Genomic DNA, 15,856 nt, shown 5'->3' with positions numbered 1-15,856 from the left:
CGTTGCGCACTTTTCTCTCCAGTTCCACTGGTTCCGCTACGTGCAAACGGTGCATTTGAAGTACACATTGCGGTGTCCCTTCGTGCATGCCGCACGCCGCTGCATGGTCCCGTCAGTCAGCGAGCAGCGATTAGGCGGCTGATTAGATGATTGAGATCAAACGCGCAATAAAAATATTTACCAGACATACTGCTACAGTCACAACCGCAGCAAGCGTACAGTCGGAAAGACTGTGATTGTGGCGGATGTGTATCGTCCGTCGTAATCGGCGGACGCTAATAAACTGTGCAGCTGTGCGTACACTGAATGCTGCACGCAGCGTTTAGCGCGGCCGGTGCCATATCGATTATATCGCCGGCCGGATGGCGGATACACTGTGCACTGTACACGGCCGCTGCCGTACGTACACTTAGGGCGTGTCTCAGTTTCCAAGCGCTACAGCAAATCCACCGCTCGAAGAGGCTTCCCTTACCGTATGTGTGGGCGTGGCCACTGCATACAGCCGCCTCGTGCGGTGGAGCAACGTATCAAAGCTCGGTTCGCTTCGAAATTGAGACACTCGCTTTACTCTTGCGATCGCTCATCCCGGCGTTCATTCTGTCTTGCTGGCTTCTCTTTTTTCCTCTCTCTGTCTCTCCTACACTGCAAGCCCATGGAAGAGCAGCTCGCTCGCTCGCTCGCTCCCCAGGCATTCTCCTGTGAACGCAGTCCTTTTCCCAGTCGATCCACGCTGGCATCAATCGGCCCGTCCTTCCGCCAATCCATCCCGTACGACTACGATCCAGCCCGCACGCTGCCTCGACGGGCAGTGCATTAATAGCTTCAGCCAAGACGATGGCTTCGTTAGGCTAATAGCGTATTGTGTTGGGCGCGAGATACACCGATATGCGGTGGCAATCAGAAATATGTATCCTGTCTCTTCTCTTCCCACCTGCATCCTGCCATCCACATCCCGCTGCAATTACCTTCACCTTGTGGATTTCCCGCGGGACCGCCACTCACTCGCTCATCTTTCCCGCCGAACAGCACATAACCCACCGCTGATTACTGCCTGCGCACAATCTGCGCCTGAAATCCACTGATGCGCCGATAATACGCGCTCTCCTCTTCTCTTCCCCTTCTTCCCCAATCCAGCCCGCATAATTCCATACCGTGCCCATCCACGCGCTGCCCATCCATCACGCCCCGTTGCTCCACGTTTGATCCCGCAAATTGTGAATTCCCCTTCTGCAAACCCTGCCGGCGCTCGTTGGCCCAACGATTCTTCCTGCTTCGTGGCGGCCGCCGCATCCGCGACGCAACCTTTGCCTGCCCTTTAATTGGGTGCCCCGGCATCGATACTGTTTGCATTGGATTGTGGGCCACCGTCGGCCGTCATCGCTGGAACTGGCACAGCCATGTGGATTCCGCTGATGGTGTATATTAATCGCGGATCCTTGTGGATCACCGTCATGCTCCTCTCGCTGATCACAGGTAAATCTTTTTTTTTAACGCTGCCACTATTTTAACTTTCAAGACGCATAGCTCCTAATGCACGCGGGCGATTTTCTTGACAGTTACCTGTATTAATGCGGAAATCACTTTCCTGTCTAAAATGTTTTATGTCCCACGAAAAAGTTTATTCTGACAATTTAAAATGATGGAAATTCAGAAACGTCCGGCGCTTGACGCAGTTGCAACCGCTCGGTACGGCAGCGTAATGCCAAAGTTTATCTTGAAGGTTTCAGACGAAATTCCCATTCCGTTCCTTTCTGATTTTCGTAAAATATGATGTTCTCTGAACTAATAAAATCGAACAATCAATTCATCGTTTGTAACCAGACTGCTTTCACGATGCATATAAAAATGCGGCGTAAATCGAACGTGGAATAATGCGAGTGTTAATCGATAGAGACCGGTGTGATACTCGTAGAAGAAAAATAAGCAGTCAGATTAATTGGCCTCCTCACTTGCGTGTTATACTGGCACACGACGTTCCAGTGTTTTGTTTTGATAAACGCTACAAGTACAGTTGATTGTCGGCCGTTTTCCCGGTTACGGCGCTGTAGTGGCGTGCACGAGAGGGCCGCGGTGACAATGCTTTAAATTGAAGAAGCCCGTTGTCGCGCACGCACGCGCAATCAATGCCAACAGGATCGCGCCAATTGAACGCAGTACAGTGCAGGATGCCTCAAAAAGGGTCACGGTGTGTCCACACTCCAGCGCCACTAAGCCGTGCGCGCAGATGCAGGCGTGGGCATTTGCATAATGGCAGGATGAGTGCTGGCCAATGTGGCCATGCCAGCCAGTGTGTTTTTCAATTAAGGCTTTCTCCCACCAAGTCAACACGCCACGAGTGTGCTGTGTGTGTGTGCTGTGTACGTGTGGCTGGTATTAAATTTTATCGGGTCGACTCGGATTCGGCGGCTAATTTTATCCCTGTTTTGCCGGTTACGTGTGTGTGTTGTGTGTGTGCGCCACATCCGCTTCGATCCGAACGCGATCAAGTCAACGTGATGAATCATCGATCGCTGATGTGCAGTATACGAGTATATGCATGCCACCGGCAGCGTTTAACTTGTTAACCCATGTAGTTATCCAAGCGTGGTATATAAAAAATTCCAACAAAATCCTCTGATGAGCAACGATGAAAAAAGCGTTAGCAAATTGCAATCTGATGAGCCAGTTATGAAAAAAATTTGACGCATCCGTGTACATATGTATATGAAATACGTTAACAAAATCCTCTGATGAGCAACGATGAAAAAAGTTGAACGGTTGTGTTGTTGCCACAGGTTCCCTGCAGATCGACTGCTACGTGTGCTCCTCGCTGGCCGGCAACGACCCGCTGTGCGAGGACCCCTTCGACCCCATCGCCGTGCAGCAGACGGCCGTCGCCGAGACCGGCGTGGAGCTGCAGCCGCAGCCGCTGCCCATGGTCCCGCCCGGCGGCCACCTGGACAGCAACGCCGGCCTCAACCTGCAGCTGCACAACAAGGCCGCGCACCCCAACGGCTCCTTCATCTACCTGCAGCGCGGCTGCTACGGCGCCCGCAAATCCCGCAAGACCGCCTTCCCCGCCACCGCCTGCCTTAAGCTGGCCGGCCACTTCTGTAAGCATGGCTCTCTGCACCACTGTAATTGATTTTTGTCAGTTAATTAAGGAAAGTACCGGCACCGAAATCCCAGTCGCACTACTGCGGCCGCATTCCCGACCCTTGCCGCAACGACAGCCGCCCGCTGTGGCAGCTCAGCTGAAAAATACAGCTTAGATCGAACTCGAAGTAGTGCGAGTGTTAATCGGCAACGTTCACTTACTTCCCACCTATGCAATACACGACCCGCCCAAGATAACCGGACAGCGCTCGTTCTCCTGCGCAGATCCTGGTTAGCTGCCACCCAGATTAACCTTTACCGCATTAAACTTAATCACGTTTTAATGCCGGTATAAAGGACCTGTGTTTCTTACGCACTCAGCGAGTTTCCTTAATTATCCGCCAACTTCCCGGTTTCCCGTGAAAACACCGGTAGTCGCGCGCAATTACTTAATCGATACGGTGTCGTGCCCTCGTTCTGCCGGCATCCGCGGCTGCTTATGAATGACGGTTCATTGTGCGGCTGATTGTTTGTCTGGCCGGCATTGAATGTAGATTCAGTATTCGCGCTGCATCCGCATCCGGCCGCGGTCAGGATAATTTAAACATGAACGCGCAATTCCCAGCTGGCCGTTTACGTGTGCGCCTGTGCGCGCGGATCAGGATGAATGCGGCTGCCAACGCCGCATTGCCTGCGCATAAACAGTCCCGCTATAATGCCGGCTTAATCCCGGCTTTAATTCCTATCAGTATTGTCAGCGCATAAACACCCCTGGATGCGGCGGACGGCCGCTTAAACGCAGCTACGCTGATTTTTTTCTTATGTTCAGTTAAACGGGATGCTTAATCTTAGGGTAGGATGTTTTTCTCAACGAACAGGAAACAAAATTATTGATTGCATCGTCGTGCTTCTTGGAGCGGTTGACATGACCATTTCGACGTTCCATATTTCAAGCTTCAAATCAAATCATTCCAAAATCAATTCGGGCTCCAAGCACCAGAAACGGTTTGAAGCGAGAAACATAATTTTTTAAAACTGTTATTTTTTAAAAAAAAATTTTAATCTGGAGAAATTAATCTATTTAAATGCCGACTAAGTAAAAAGATTGCTAACCGTCAAAATATCGCAAAATAAAATTTTTTTAAATTTTAATTTATTGCAGTTCTTTTTAAAATCATTTCAACAACGGCCCAAAACTGTTTCAATTTCTGCTTCATTTCCCCTGCTGTCGTCAAGCCTTGATTAGTCGTCTCCGTCACAGCGGCACACTTAATTAAAGGTCTTTGCGTAATTGCGTAGAGGTGACGATTGTCCGGCAATTTATTTAAATCAATAGCAGCGTAGCCGGTCAGTGAGCCTGCCCGGTTGTTGGAAATCAACGGCTACCTGTAATCGCGGATTATTAGCTAAGGATGCCGGTGCGCGGGGGCGCAGGTAGGGCCGTCGCTAAGAATAGCCGGCGCGCGTGCCTCGCTGCTAGTCATCCGCCTAATCAAGCGCTGTGCGTCAAGCGCTCCCGGCGCGTAACGTGCTTTAGTGATTGTTCTTGGTGCATTGCAGCGGACACCGGGGAGAAGATGGTGGTGCGGGCGTGTGCCTTGGACGGCGGCAGTCTGACCTCGGACACGGAGATCGTCCGGCAGAACCACTGCGGCGGCTTCTTCCTCAACGACCGCTACGTGCGCGGATGCCTGGAGGCCTGCTTCACCGACGGCTGCAACGGGGCGCCCCCCGCGCGGGCACCGCTTTCCTGGGGGATCTTATTACTCGCCGGGCTGCTGGCCGTCGCCCGGTGGCGGGCGGAACGGATAACACTTTTCCCGGTGTAAGAAAAACTCGCTGGTTGGCGTTGGAAATGCCTCGTCCAGGGCGGATGGATCGGATAATTAAATATCGATTTCCTCCTGACTTGCATGCACAATCAGTGGCCGTTGAACAGCGCACGGCTAAATCAATTTTCCACCCATAACGAGCTCGGCACTCTCTCCACCCTCGCATCTGCTGCATGTGCCACAAGGTTTTTTTATCATGACGCGCGCTGTACGCTGTGTATATATGTACCGGTATGTTGGCCGGCGATATGCATCGTGCAGTTCCCAACGTACTCTGTAGAGATAGATTTATTGGCGATAAAGTTAATGCTCTGCGCCCTGCCTTGGTCGTTCCCGACGATGCAGCCCAGTTTTCAATTAGAGACAAGATTTGTAGATACTCCTGTATATCGGTTCTTATACGTACCTACTTCGCACATCGTTATTGGTAAAAAAACAGAGATCACTCTGTAAATGATCCAGATATAATAGAAATATCGGTCGTTTTTTATTTCCTCATCTCATTAATTTATCACTAAACTAGTGTATAATGGATTTGTCGTTTTGTCACCAAGCCGAAAAAACGGTTACGCTGCCCTGTAGAATAACAACGACTAGTGCGATGTTGCAGATTTGGATACAAGAGCTGGATGCTGCTACGCATGTATATATTACGTATCTGTATGTATGTAGGTAGATATGTAAAGTAGTTGTATGCTTATACGGGTTGCACGCAAGATACATCGGCTTCTCACGAAAGGTTTATTCGCCATAAAGAATTCTTTTCCAGCTCGATTACAGCTTCAGTTCATGGTGGGTTTACAGCTGCAGTGGAATGTGATAATGTTACAAGTGGCACTGTTTTTTTGTACGAAGTACAGCATATAAATGCTATATGCACAGCAACAGACATGTATGTATCAGTATGTATATATGTATGTAGTCACTATGTACGAGGGCCCTTTCATAAGTTTTCGCCTTTGATACGAACCAAAATTAATAAAATTATGATCTGATTTTTCAAAAACTGTAGCATTCATAACTAGATCATAGGGCAATGGCCGAGGTGATACCTCCCACGGCTGGCGACTGGCATCCGTTCGTGCAAAGGCACCCAGGCTCAAAATGCCTCGCGTCAGTAATGAGTTAACATTTTACCGACCGCGGATTTTCCTTACATATTTCAAGAAATTGCTAGAAAAGAACACTGGAGTTTTATTTCTTGGCGAATTATTTGTTCTTTTCCTTGATTCATTGCCATCACGTTCTAACGTTTGTGGACTGGTTAAGCTATTTCGAGCTGAGCAATCTTCTGTGACGTAGACCAGGGAATTGAGGAACCATACTCTAATGTTTACATCTAGACAACGTCTCTTCTAAAACAGCCACGAACAAAAATAATCTCGTTGAACCATGAAAGCAATAGTAGAGGGACTAAACATTTAGGAAGCAATGGTTTCGAGGAATCGCTGCAGCTCCTCGCAGATAAGCTTGGAGAAGATTGACTTTGACACGGTATAGCCTCCGCACGGGGCAACCCCAAGATAGCACGCACCTACACTTTTCGTCCTATCGCTCATTTGTTTTGCAACATCACGCAAGAATATCTTGACGCAGCCATTTTATCAACATAGCCTAACCTTCTACTAGTTCAAAATAATTTTCACTTTAATGCAATATGAGATGTCTAAGAGCAAAAAGCATAAAAAGAAGAGAAACAGAATTTTTATGGGTCGATCTCCTCTTTACCGCGCCATTTTTCTCTGAATTCGTTTCAAGAATTGGGGAGCAGATGCCTGCAGAGCAGACAGAGTAGAGAAGTAGATTTTATGGATTCGAAAAAGTAAATTTGATTTAGTTCAAAACCGTGCAGCAAAGACTAAAACTTATGAAAGGGCCCTCGTATATTTATATATAGAAGTACATGTGCACAAGCAGCAAAAAAGGAGCTATTGTATCCCTATTGTCAGTTAGAGCCATCTCGGAAAAAGAGTAGAAGTCGTTTAAAACGTAGGCGAATCGCTTGAACGGATGCTCCATAACTACCTCTCCAACGACACCTGTACCGTACATATGCCGGTTAGATTAATTGGACGAGCTGTCTTCTCGAGCCATGACAAACAACAAGCTCGCAATTACTTACTGTATCTGTTATAAACGCAAGGTTGATTAACCATTGATGTTCTGCATGGTTCCGACTGGGGCTGAAACTGAGAAAAGGTCAAGCTATAAGGGACGACGAGGCGGTCTCAAGGTTAATCCTATAACTTTACAGTACAAGTTAAGTGCATTATAGCAGTAAACTGTGCCGGTTTCACACGGCGTTAAAAATAAGGACGAGAACGCCATTAGGGAATACCTATACTGGCTGGCATAATGCCGAGTCATACGCTCTTGCTTTCCGGCGCATTGGCCATAAAAGAAAAATTAGTATATCATACGGAGCAGAGCAGCTGATGTTTGTTGATGCGCGGTCAGTCACAGTAGCCACATCAACAAGCACCAGCAGGTCTGCTGCCAGTGCCGCACAATGCCCGGCCCTGTAATGCAATTGTAACTGGAGGGCTTCGGCTGCGATCGAGCTGCGCCGGCCTCGATCCACATCTCCCCTTTTGCCTCTTTGCGTCCTGTTTGTCGCTGTAAATGCGTGTTCCCCTTGCCCACAGCCCAGTGTTAAGAAAGGTCAAATCCACAAACAACCGGCTCGTGCATCTCTTCGCAGCCCACAGCGCCAATTCAGTACACCATATATATTGACAGCCATCTTTATCCACGGATGTTTGTCCTTCATGCACAACATTAGAAAGCTTTCCGGCAATAAAAATTAAATCAAAACAATCGCACCGCTTTGGAGCAAGGCTCATTTACTGCGTATATAACTATACCGTAGGATAGAAGTGCGCTGGTATCGCTATCATATCACGGAATAGATAAAGCGACTGGTTAATATTCCTACGAGTACAGTATGTACAGTGATAAATCCGTGCCGCATGAACAATATTTGCTGCGATTACCTGTTAAAATTATAAAAAACAGATTAAACTGTAAGTCGTGTTGGTGTATACACGCCAGCATACGTACAGCTTTACAGGTATAATGCGTCGCGAGTTAATTACAAAATATTTTTGTGTACGAGTTGATGAATGTGAAGGTGGGGCTGCGATCAGTGCGATGGCCGTGGGCGATCTGCCAGCTGAACGGGATCCGTCCGTGTTGTTGTGCACATTCCTGCCGCGCGTTAACGTGTCGCATATTCTGTCGGCAGAATGAAGCGGCGCGCGTAAACATCCGCCAGCGGAAGATACAATTAACTCAAGGACTACAGTAGACTGCGTATATGCCACATTTGCACAATTGTGGCATACACTCGTCGTCAAATGTGCCTTCCCAGCCAAGCCGAATTATATTATATTATAGAAACTACGGGAACTTTTGGACCGCTAACAAAGAAATTTTTTAAGGAGTTATCGAGGAAGATTTGCGAATGTAGCGGTAACCCACGGTCGGGGGAGTTTTTGCGCCAGAGAATCAGTATTGAGATACAGCGAGGAAGTGCAGTTTCTGTCCTCGGAACTTTTAGTGACATGAGAGACAACGAAGACGTTTTTTTAGCATTTAGATTGGCTGGTCGGGAATAATTATTGCCCGATGTTGTTTTTCTTGGCAGCTTTGCTGTGATTTCGTCAACAATGAAATATATATAATTATATTATCGTATATGATATAACATACGTAGATTATTGAAACATGGTGTACCACTCATAATCCGCTGTTCCAACCAGCTGAACAACCGGAAGTCAGCTTATATATAAGTCTTAATCGAGACTTTACAGATATCTGCATGTGTCAGTGTGTCAGTGCATAGCAACCGATATGTTGTATTAATGACTTTACGTTACATGATGATTATGCTGTCGTATTACATATTAGTAAGTACCAGAGAGAACGAAGTAAAGACGTGACAGCATGTTACACGAAAAATCCAAAAGTAATAATAATGGATTAATAATAATGAAAAAAAGAAACGGTTCGACCGCACAAAGGCTATAAACCGTATAAATACGAGTAGAAGTATGGTACAACTTTGTTTGGTCGAACGTGCATGTTATAATACATGTAAATGTACGAGTACATTGTTGTTTACAGTTAGCTGGCTTGTGAATTTTTTTTTAACTATAGAACTGCAAATTCAGAAAACTTTCCCAGAGAATGTCTGAGATAGACTCTCTGTAATTTTCGGCAGCGTTTGATTAAGTATTTTGATTTCGGTACAGTACTCGTAAGAGTATACCTGAAATGAATAGGACCGGAAGTAGGTAGGACACATGCACATGCTGAGCTGAGTGTGCTGACAGGCGACAGCGGAGGGCGGGCGGCAGTCAGTCAGCTCTGCAGAGCGTGCCACCGCCCGTGCGGGTGCATTACGTCGGGCATGACGTTGAAAACTTCCTATCGATCGAGCCAGCTTCCACACCTGCATTAATTTTCATTTGAAGTTTGAACGGTGCGCTTCAACTAGCAGAAACAGGTTCTCATCTTTCTTCCAAGTTTCATTTTACGTTACTGGCGTGTCGGGCATTCCGTTGCATAATTTGTGGAGATTGCGTGGCTGTCCATCATCGGAAAGCAGTGCGAGCCCTGAGGCGTGGTGGTGGCAGCAGGCTGTGGCAGCCGTCGTCTTTCTCGTCTCCTGAGTCTTCTGCCTGGCAGTGGCTGCGGAACTGAACCCGCTGGGCTCTTAGCGGCGGACGCACGAGTCACAGTCCGTCAGTTCAACGCTTCCCCGTCGTCCTCCGTTGCTCAAATGCTGCAGGCTAGTCGTCGGCGGCCCCTGGCTCCCTGCTGGCTATGGGGCGTCCTCCTCGCTGCCGTCTGCTTGCATCGCAGCACGGCGCAGGATCCCTCCTCATCCCCCTCCCCTATCCCGGGCCCTGGGGTGGAGGAAGCCCGTAGGGCCACGGGCCGCAAGCTGGACATCCTGTACGCCATCAACTGCGGCGGGGAGGAGCACGTCGACCACTTCGGGGTGCCCTACATGAGGTAAGGGGCTGCTGCAGTTGGCAGCAGACAGGGTCTGCGAGGCTGCCATCCGTGGAACTATAACTGAACGCTTCTAAGTTAGCATCCCGTGCAGATCTGCAGTAGTCGTTGAGCGAGAGGTGTGTGTGTTGCAGCGATCCGGGGCGGGACGGGCAGGCCAGCGACTACGGCCTGCACTGGCAGACCATCAGCAACGCGCACCCCGACGACTTCATCCTGTACCAGACGGAGCGCTACGCCGAGCAGACCTTCGGCTACGACATCCCCATCCCCAAGACGCACAAGCAGACCAACTTTGTCCTCGTCCTCAAGGCAAGCGCCCAGCACACATTGGCCGCATTCTCCCTCTTGATATCTGCAGAATTTATTTACAGTATTGCCTTTTGATTGCAGTTTGCGGAGGTGTACTTTAACCAGCCTCAAATGAAGGTCAGTAAAAATTATTGATTAAAACAGGCGACATTAGGAGAGGATCAAATACAGAAGAATAAAATTTTTCGCTAAATCAGTGATTTAATCATTGAAAAAATATTTATTTGAAATTCCCAGGTTGGTTATTTCACAGAGAACCAAATCAATCAACCTCCGGTAATCAATCTGCTAACGTTATGTTTTGCCGAATGAATATTTAATAAATAAAATACTGTACAACGATATTTTAACAAATACGTGTAAATACTAATTGTATATATATTGTAATTTATCTAATTTTTGTTTGCATTTTTTATTTGTTTTCTTTGGTGGTTTGCATAAATAAGGCGGTTGCTTTATGCGGGGCAGGTGTTCGACGTACTGCTGAACGGCGAGCACCTGGTGGTGGACGGGCTGGACATTTTCGAGCGCGCGGGCGGCCGCGCCGCCGCCTTCGACGTGCACATCCCCTTCCGCATCACCGGCAACAAGCTGCTGCTGACGCACACCGCCGAGGAGTCCGACTACTCCGGCACGCTGCGCCTCGACTTCGTCAAGGTGCGCCCGGCACTCTCCCTCTCCTGTTCCATCAGGGAACGTTGATATCTCCTCTTGTTGCAGACATCCCAGGACAACCCCAAGTGCAACGCCTTCTACGTGGCGCGCGGCTCCCTGGAAGGTGTGTCCAACATCCTCCTTTCGTTTCTCTTCTTTTTGACCGATTTCCTTATGTAGATATCCCGCGCTACGAGCCGCCGGCCCGTCGCGAAGAGGAGGAGGAAGAGGGCGCTGCGCCAGGCGGCGGGGAGCGCGCCCCCTCCGAGGAGGAGGCCGAGGCGGAGGCCTGGGCGTGGTCGGCGCCGCAGCTGGACTTCCCGGCGCCGGCCAGTCCGCCGGCGGAGGAGGAGCTGCCCGGGGGCCTGGGCCTGGACAAGTACTACCCCGTCATCGCCGTCTTTCTCTTCATCGCCCTCCTCACCGCCTGCCTCTTCAAACTCTGATCCACTCCGTTCTCATACAACACCGGATCGTCGCGGATGGGTCGCGCAGTCGGGGAAGGCAGTCGCAGCTTTTGTACGTTGTGTTAGCTTGGTCAATCAGGTCAGATCCAGTCAGTATTGGACGCATAGCAGATTATCTACCGCCGTCTCAGTCCAGTTTTTTATTCCCCATTGTGACACTTTTTTGTGGCTAGTAATCAGAGCTTTTTTCTCTAATTTATTCTCCCTTCGGTAGTTATTGTCGCGTGTGTTAGGAATGACAAAATAAATGAGAAATAAAAATCCGCATATTACGCATTGCATTAAGAACAAAATAAATATGAACAAAACAGGAGAAAATTGATAATAATTAATGGAAATAACAATTACAGTAATCCAGTAGATTAGACAAAATGAGTAGGAAAAATTCCAAATTATATCAAAGATCAATAATTAATTAGTTCTATGTTTCGTCGTTATATTCTGTTGGTTCTTCTTATACGTAAATATCTTGCGATTTTTTGGAAGAATTTTTTCAGCAATCACCATTCAGCACGGAATTTTATTTCACCTTTTTTTTCTAGTGATGGATGTTTTTCTTCACAAATTATTTAACTTTTCGTTGTTCAGTGCCGCATTGCACCCATGTGCCTGCGTTGAATATATAAGCATGAGATAGAACATGAGTTAGTTGTTGGTTGACTAGAAGCGCGTGGAATGACCAGTCAGTTTAGTTTAGCAGTTGAGGGTGGCGGCCTGGGCGGGCGGGACCTGGGCGGTGATGGCGACGCCCTCCTGGTTGACGCACCACGAGTAGCCGGTGCTGCCGTGGCTCTGGCGGGGACGGAAGGTCCCGTCGGCCTCGCACTGCGGGCGGAAGGCGCCGGGCACTAAAAAGCAGCGAATAATTGGTCAAAGCCGACCGGCGTCTGCGTCAATGGCAACCTACTTTGGGGAGCAGCGTCCGCAGCGCGCGGGCACTTGCAGGCGCGGACCTGGCGGCCCTCCAGGATGGTGGTGCCGTCCTCACGGACGCAGCGGGTCATGCCGGTGCTGCCCCAGACCTGTTGGGCGGCGTAGGTGCCGTCCTGGTCGCACTGCGGGATGAACGACCCGATCACTGCCAAACACACCCAACATTATTATTATTATTATTATCATTATTATTATCAGCGGGCAGCGGTCGACGTACTCATGTTCTGCAGCTTGTCGTTGCGTTCGCGGGGGCACGCGCAGGCCTTGAGGCCGCGGCGGGGCGGGAAGATGGTGGTGCCGAGCTTGTCGACGCAGAAGGACATGCCGGTGCTGCCGTGCGACTGCAGGGCGGAGTAGGATCCGTCCGCGTCGCAGTGCGGTCTCCAGGCGCCCAGCAGGTGCGACTCGTCCACCTGCAGTTGGTGGGCGCGGCAGTCGCGGCCCACCACCGGGCGAGGGGGCACCTCCGCGGCGGCGCACAGTCCCACAAGGGCCTACATACAGTAGTACACACATTTAATCAATACGCTTGCGCAGATTTACACTCATTGAAATGGTTACATTTTCAACACTGGCAGAAAACATATATATAGATATATATTCATGTATATTTAGTATATACACATATGTAGATAAATTTGTATATATAAATATATATACATTTATACTTACATATACATATATTTATTACCAACACTGATCAATACGTTCGCGCAGATTTACACTAATGAAAATGATTAAGGCAGAAAAGATATAATAATATTATATAAACACGCTTGTAAATATTATTATATATATACAGAAACATGTATGTATAGTGGTGACTTACACAAGCGATCAACACTACAGCTCCGTTCATGGTGGTTGCTTAAGGATTCTTTATGAAGAACAGGTATAGTAAATTGACCAAATAAATCGTCCCGAGGAAATCAGCCGAGTTGTGGTTGCTTTTATGCTAAAAAAGCTTCGAAAGGAAACTGGGCATCCAGGTAAGAATTACAAGTGAAGAACTGATAGGAGGATCGAATGTTGTTGGTTTAGCGTTCCGCTTCCTCGATATCGGACTCGCCTGCTTTGAAGCGCTAATCAGCTGTCGTTCGCCAGTGATAAGGCGGATTTAATTGCCGCATTGTGTGGTGTTGCGGGGGCAAAGACTGCCATTCACCGTCTAATCGTCGATTAGCCGGCATTCACGACCTTTTGTCCGTGGAAAGCCCTTGCGCGATAAGCTCCGCGTTTATGCCTGATAAGCGCGCTGGCCTTCGAAGAATTCAGCGTGACGAAGTCCTAATTAGCGCGTTAAGCGTGACACTCTTCTGCTTACTGCTGCGCAACCGTATTTCTGTACGATATACAACATTATTTAAGAACTGTAATTGTTTTTTAATGTGCAAACCATTTACTGGAACTAAGCATTTACGTAACGGTATTCGCAAGCGCTGATACATTACCTCATATTTAAATTAAAACATTAAATTAAATTAATTAAATTTAAACATTAGAAAACAAATGAAGTCTTTATGTGGTTTTGGACGAAAACTCGCACTATTTCGCGTTCGATTTATTTGTATATTTATTCTTATATTTGTTCTGCGTTCGATTTATTCTTATACATAGACAAAGTCATTTTTTTGTATTGAAAAATAAAAAGGAAAAGCATGGGAATTTTCGGAAATTTTCAAAATAAATTCGCAGTACACTGCCGCGCCGGGCGGTTGCGCCGGAAGTCCTTGATTTTCATCACTCGGATTGGTTATTTAAATGTCGAAGCACGTATGCACGGACACATGGACTTTCATTTGCAGTAAATGCCGTAATTTTGAACACCGGTATACAGGAGCATCAAGAAACGGTATACCGTCCATTTCACCGATAAAGAAAGCGTGCAGACTTGACAGATTAATAAATAAATATCAATTAAGGAATAACGCATGCATTGACCGCACCGCTGGGCGGTGGCCAGCGGCCCCCCGCCTCGGCCAGTCACTTACGAAGACGTCTACACACGAGCACGTGCACAGCATGCATGCACCGCTGCCTGTCTTATAGTCTACTTCATCGCACACGTACGTACAAGTAGTCACGTACAACGCATAGCATAGGTACAAGTACAGATACAAGAGAAGAAACACAAAAACCCGCGTTTATTATTGTTACGCCACGCATCAGACTCGTCGGGGACTGTGAGCGGCGCCCGGTGGAGGCGGGCGCCGTCACGCCAGTGGTCCTGTCTGTTCTGTCCTGTTCTGCCCTGTCCCGTCTCGTGCACGCTCAGCACTGGCACTGCTGCGCGTTGGGCTTGTTCTGGCTGTACTGGTCACCCGCCTGGCCCAGCCGCTGCACCCCCGCCTTGCCGGCGCCCCCGGCCCCGCCCGCCACCAGCGTGGGGTCGGTGTCGACGGACTCGGCCATCTTGTCGCAGATGATGTCCACCAGCCGCTCGAAGACGGCCTTGACGTTGATGTTCTCCTTGGCGCTGGTCTCGAAGAACTCCAATCCCAGCTGGTCGGCCAGCTGCTGGCCGCGGTGCGTCGTGATGACGCGCTCGTCCTCCATGTCGCACTTGTTCCCCACCAGGATCACCTGCGCGTTGTCCCACGAGTACGTTTTGATCTGCGTGCACCTGTGTACAAACACACATATATACAAAGGTCATCCAGCGCGCATTTATGTATCCTTAAAAATCATTGACGACCATTGGCTATTTAACAGGCTAGAGTCTCGTTCGTTATCGGGATTAACCAAACTGCAATGTAGAACTAAAAAAGTGGAAATCGGCCAATATACCGGTGCAAAAATAGGATAACAAAATCAACAAACGGTGTGCAACAGGGACACGTCCAATGCGCATAAACTGCCACCGCCGGGTTCGAAAAAAGGAGCGCTTGTTTGCGCGGTACATGTTAAAAACGAGGCATCTACATTTTGTCCTACACTGTACAGTACATATTTATTTACACAAGTGCTAGTACCAGTATAAACATATACAATGTACAAATACTCGAGTTATACGACTGTATACGAGTATATATACAATACATATATTATACACACATATTTACGCTTATATGCAGGCGGTATATTGTATATATTTGTGCTTTCTTATGTTTTCTTAATTTACGCAGTGTATATACTGCTGTACGCTACGTACCAGTCTTGTACGGAATTGAAAGACTCCTCGTTGGTGATGTCGTACATGAGGATGAAGCCCATGGCTCCGCGGTAGTAGGCGGTGGTGATGGTGCGGTACCGCTCCTGGCCGGCGGTGTCCTGCAACAACGTCACCGTTTATTTCCGCATTTTATGCAGTCGTGCAGCTGCATTATTGATCAATTAGCATGAGGAGTCGCGCATATACACACAGCCGCGAGGGACTCTTGGACGTTGGAACAACACGCCAACGGCATAACAAGCGGCACTCGAGGGGAGAGAGCAAACAACTCGACGTATAGTACTCTTCCCGTTGCGCATATATATACAGACATATAGTGACGGGACTCACCCAGATCTGCAGTTTGACGCGCTTGTCGTTGCGGTAGACCGTCTTGACTTTGAAGTCGATGC

The 15,856-nt window shown here is 48.3% G+C and overlaps 4 protein-coding genes across 4 annotated transcripts; 2 read left to right on the top strand and 2 right to left on the bottom strand.

The window, feature by feature from the left end:
- Nucleotides 1-378: 378 nt before the first annotated feature.
- Nucleotides 379-5,264, top strand: LOC129600428 (uncharacterized). The gene is made up of 3 exons (XM_055498928.1): nucleotides 379-1,473; nucleotides 2,775-3,092; nucleotides 4,636-5,264. The coding sequence occupies exons 1-3, from the start codon at nucleotides 1,398-1,400 to the stop codon at nucleotides 4,902-4,904; spliced, it is 663 nt and encodes a 220-aa protein (XP_055354903.1). The 5' UTR covers nucleotides 379-1,397; the 3' UTR covers nucleotides 4,905-5,264.
- A 3,772-nt stretch (nucleotides 5,265-9,036) lies between these two features.
- On the top strand, nucleotides 9,037-11,621 carry LOC129600436 (malectin-B-like). The gene is made up of 6 exons (XM_055498942.1): nucleotides 9,037-9,926; nucleotides 10,061-10,238; nucleotides 10,320-10,355; nucleotides 10,707-10,895; nucleotides 10,959-11,016; nucleotides 11,073-11,621. The coding sequence occupies exons 1-6, from the start codon at nucleotides 9,691-9,693 to the stop codon at nucleotides 11,336-11,338; spliced, it is 963 nt and encodes a 320-aa protein (XP_055354917.1). The 5' UTR covers nucleotides 9,037-9,690; the 3' UTR covers nucleotides 11,339-11,621.
- A 244-nt stretch (nucleotides 11,622-11,865) lies between these two features.
- On the bottom strand, nucleotides 11,866-13,283 carry LOC129600437 (saxiphilin-like). Its single transcript, XM_055498943.1, has 4 exons — nucleotides 13,122-13,283; nucleotides 12,510-12,786; nucleotides 12,267-12,437; nucleotides 11,866-12,207 (listed from the first exon to the last, which is right to left on the bottom strand). Exons 1-4 carry the CDS (start codon nucleotides 13,149-13,151, stop codon nucleotides 12,053-12,055), a joined length of 633 nt encoding a protein of 210 aa, XP_055354918.1. The 5' UTR covers nucleotides 13,152-13,283; the 3' UTR covers nucleotides 11,866-12,052.
- A 795-nt stretch (nucleotides 13,284-14,078) lies between these two features.
- LOC129600439 (ras-related protein Rab-3-like) lies at nucleotides 14,079-15,851 on the bottom strand (the record flags this gene model as incomplete). Its single annotated transcript, XM_055498944.1, has 3 exons — nucleotides 14,079-14,915; nucleotides 15,444-15,562; nucleotides 15,795-15,851. Coding segments are annotated over 3 exons (528 nt in total), but the record flags the coding sequence as incomplete, so codon positions are not given.
- Between the last annotated feature and the right edge of the window lie 5 nt (nucleotides 15,852-15,856).

The sequence above is a fragment of the Paramacrobiotus metropolitanus genome, unplaced genomic scaffold (assembly GCF_019649055.1).
Source record: "Paramacrobiotus metropolitanus isolate TYO unplaced genomic scaffold, Prichtersi_v1.0 Parri_scaffold0000177, whole genome shotgun sequence".
NCBI classification, from domain to species: domain Eukaryota; kingdom Metazoa; phylum Tardigrada; class Eutardigrada; order Parachela; family Macrobiotidae; genus Paramacrobiotus; species Paramacrobiotus metropolitanus.
This window is presented reverse-complemented; position numbering and strand designations above follow the sequence as displayed.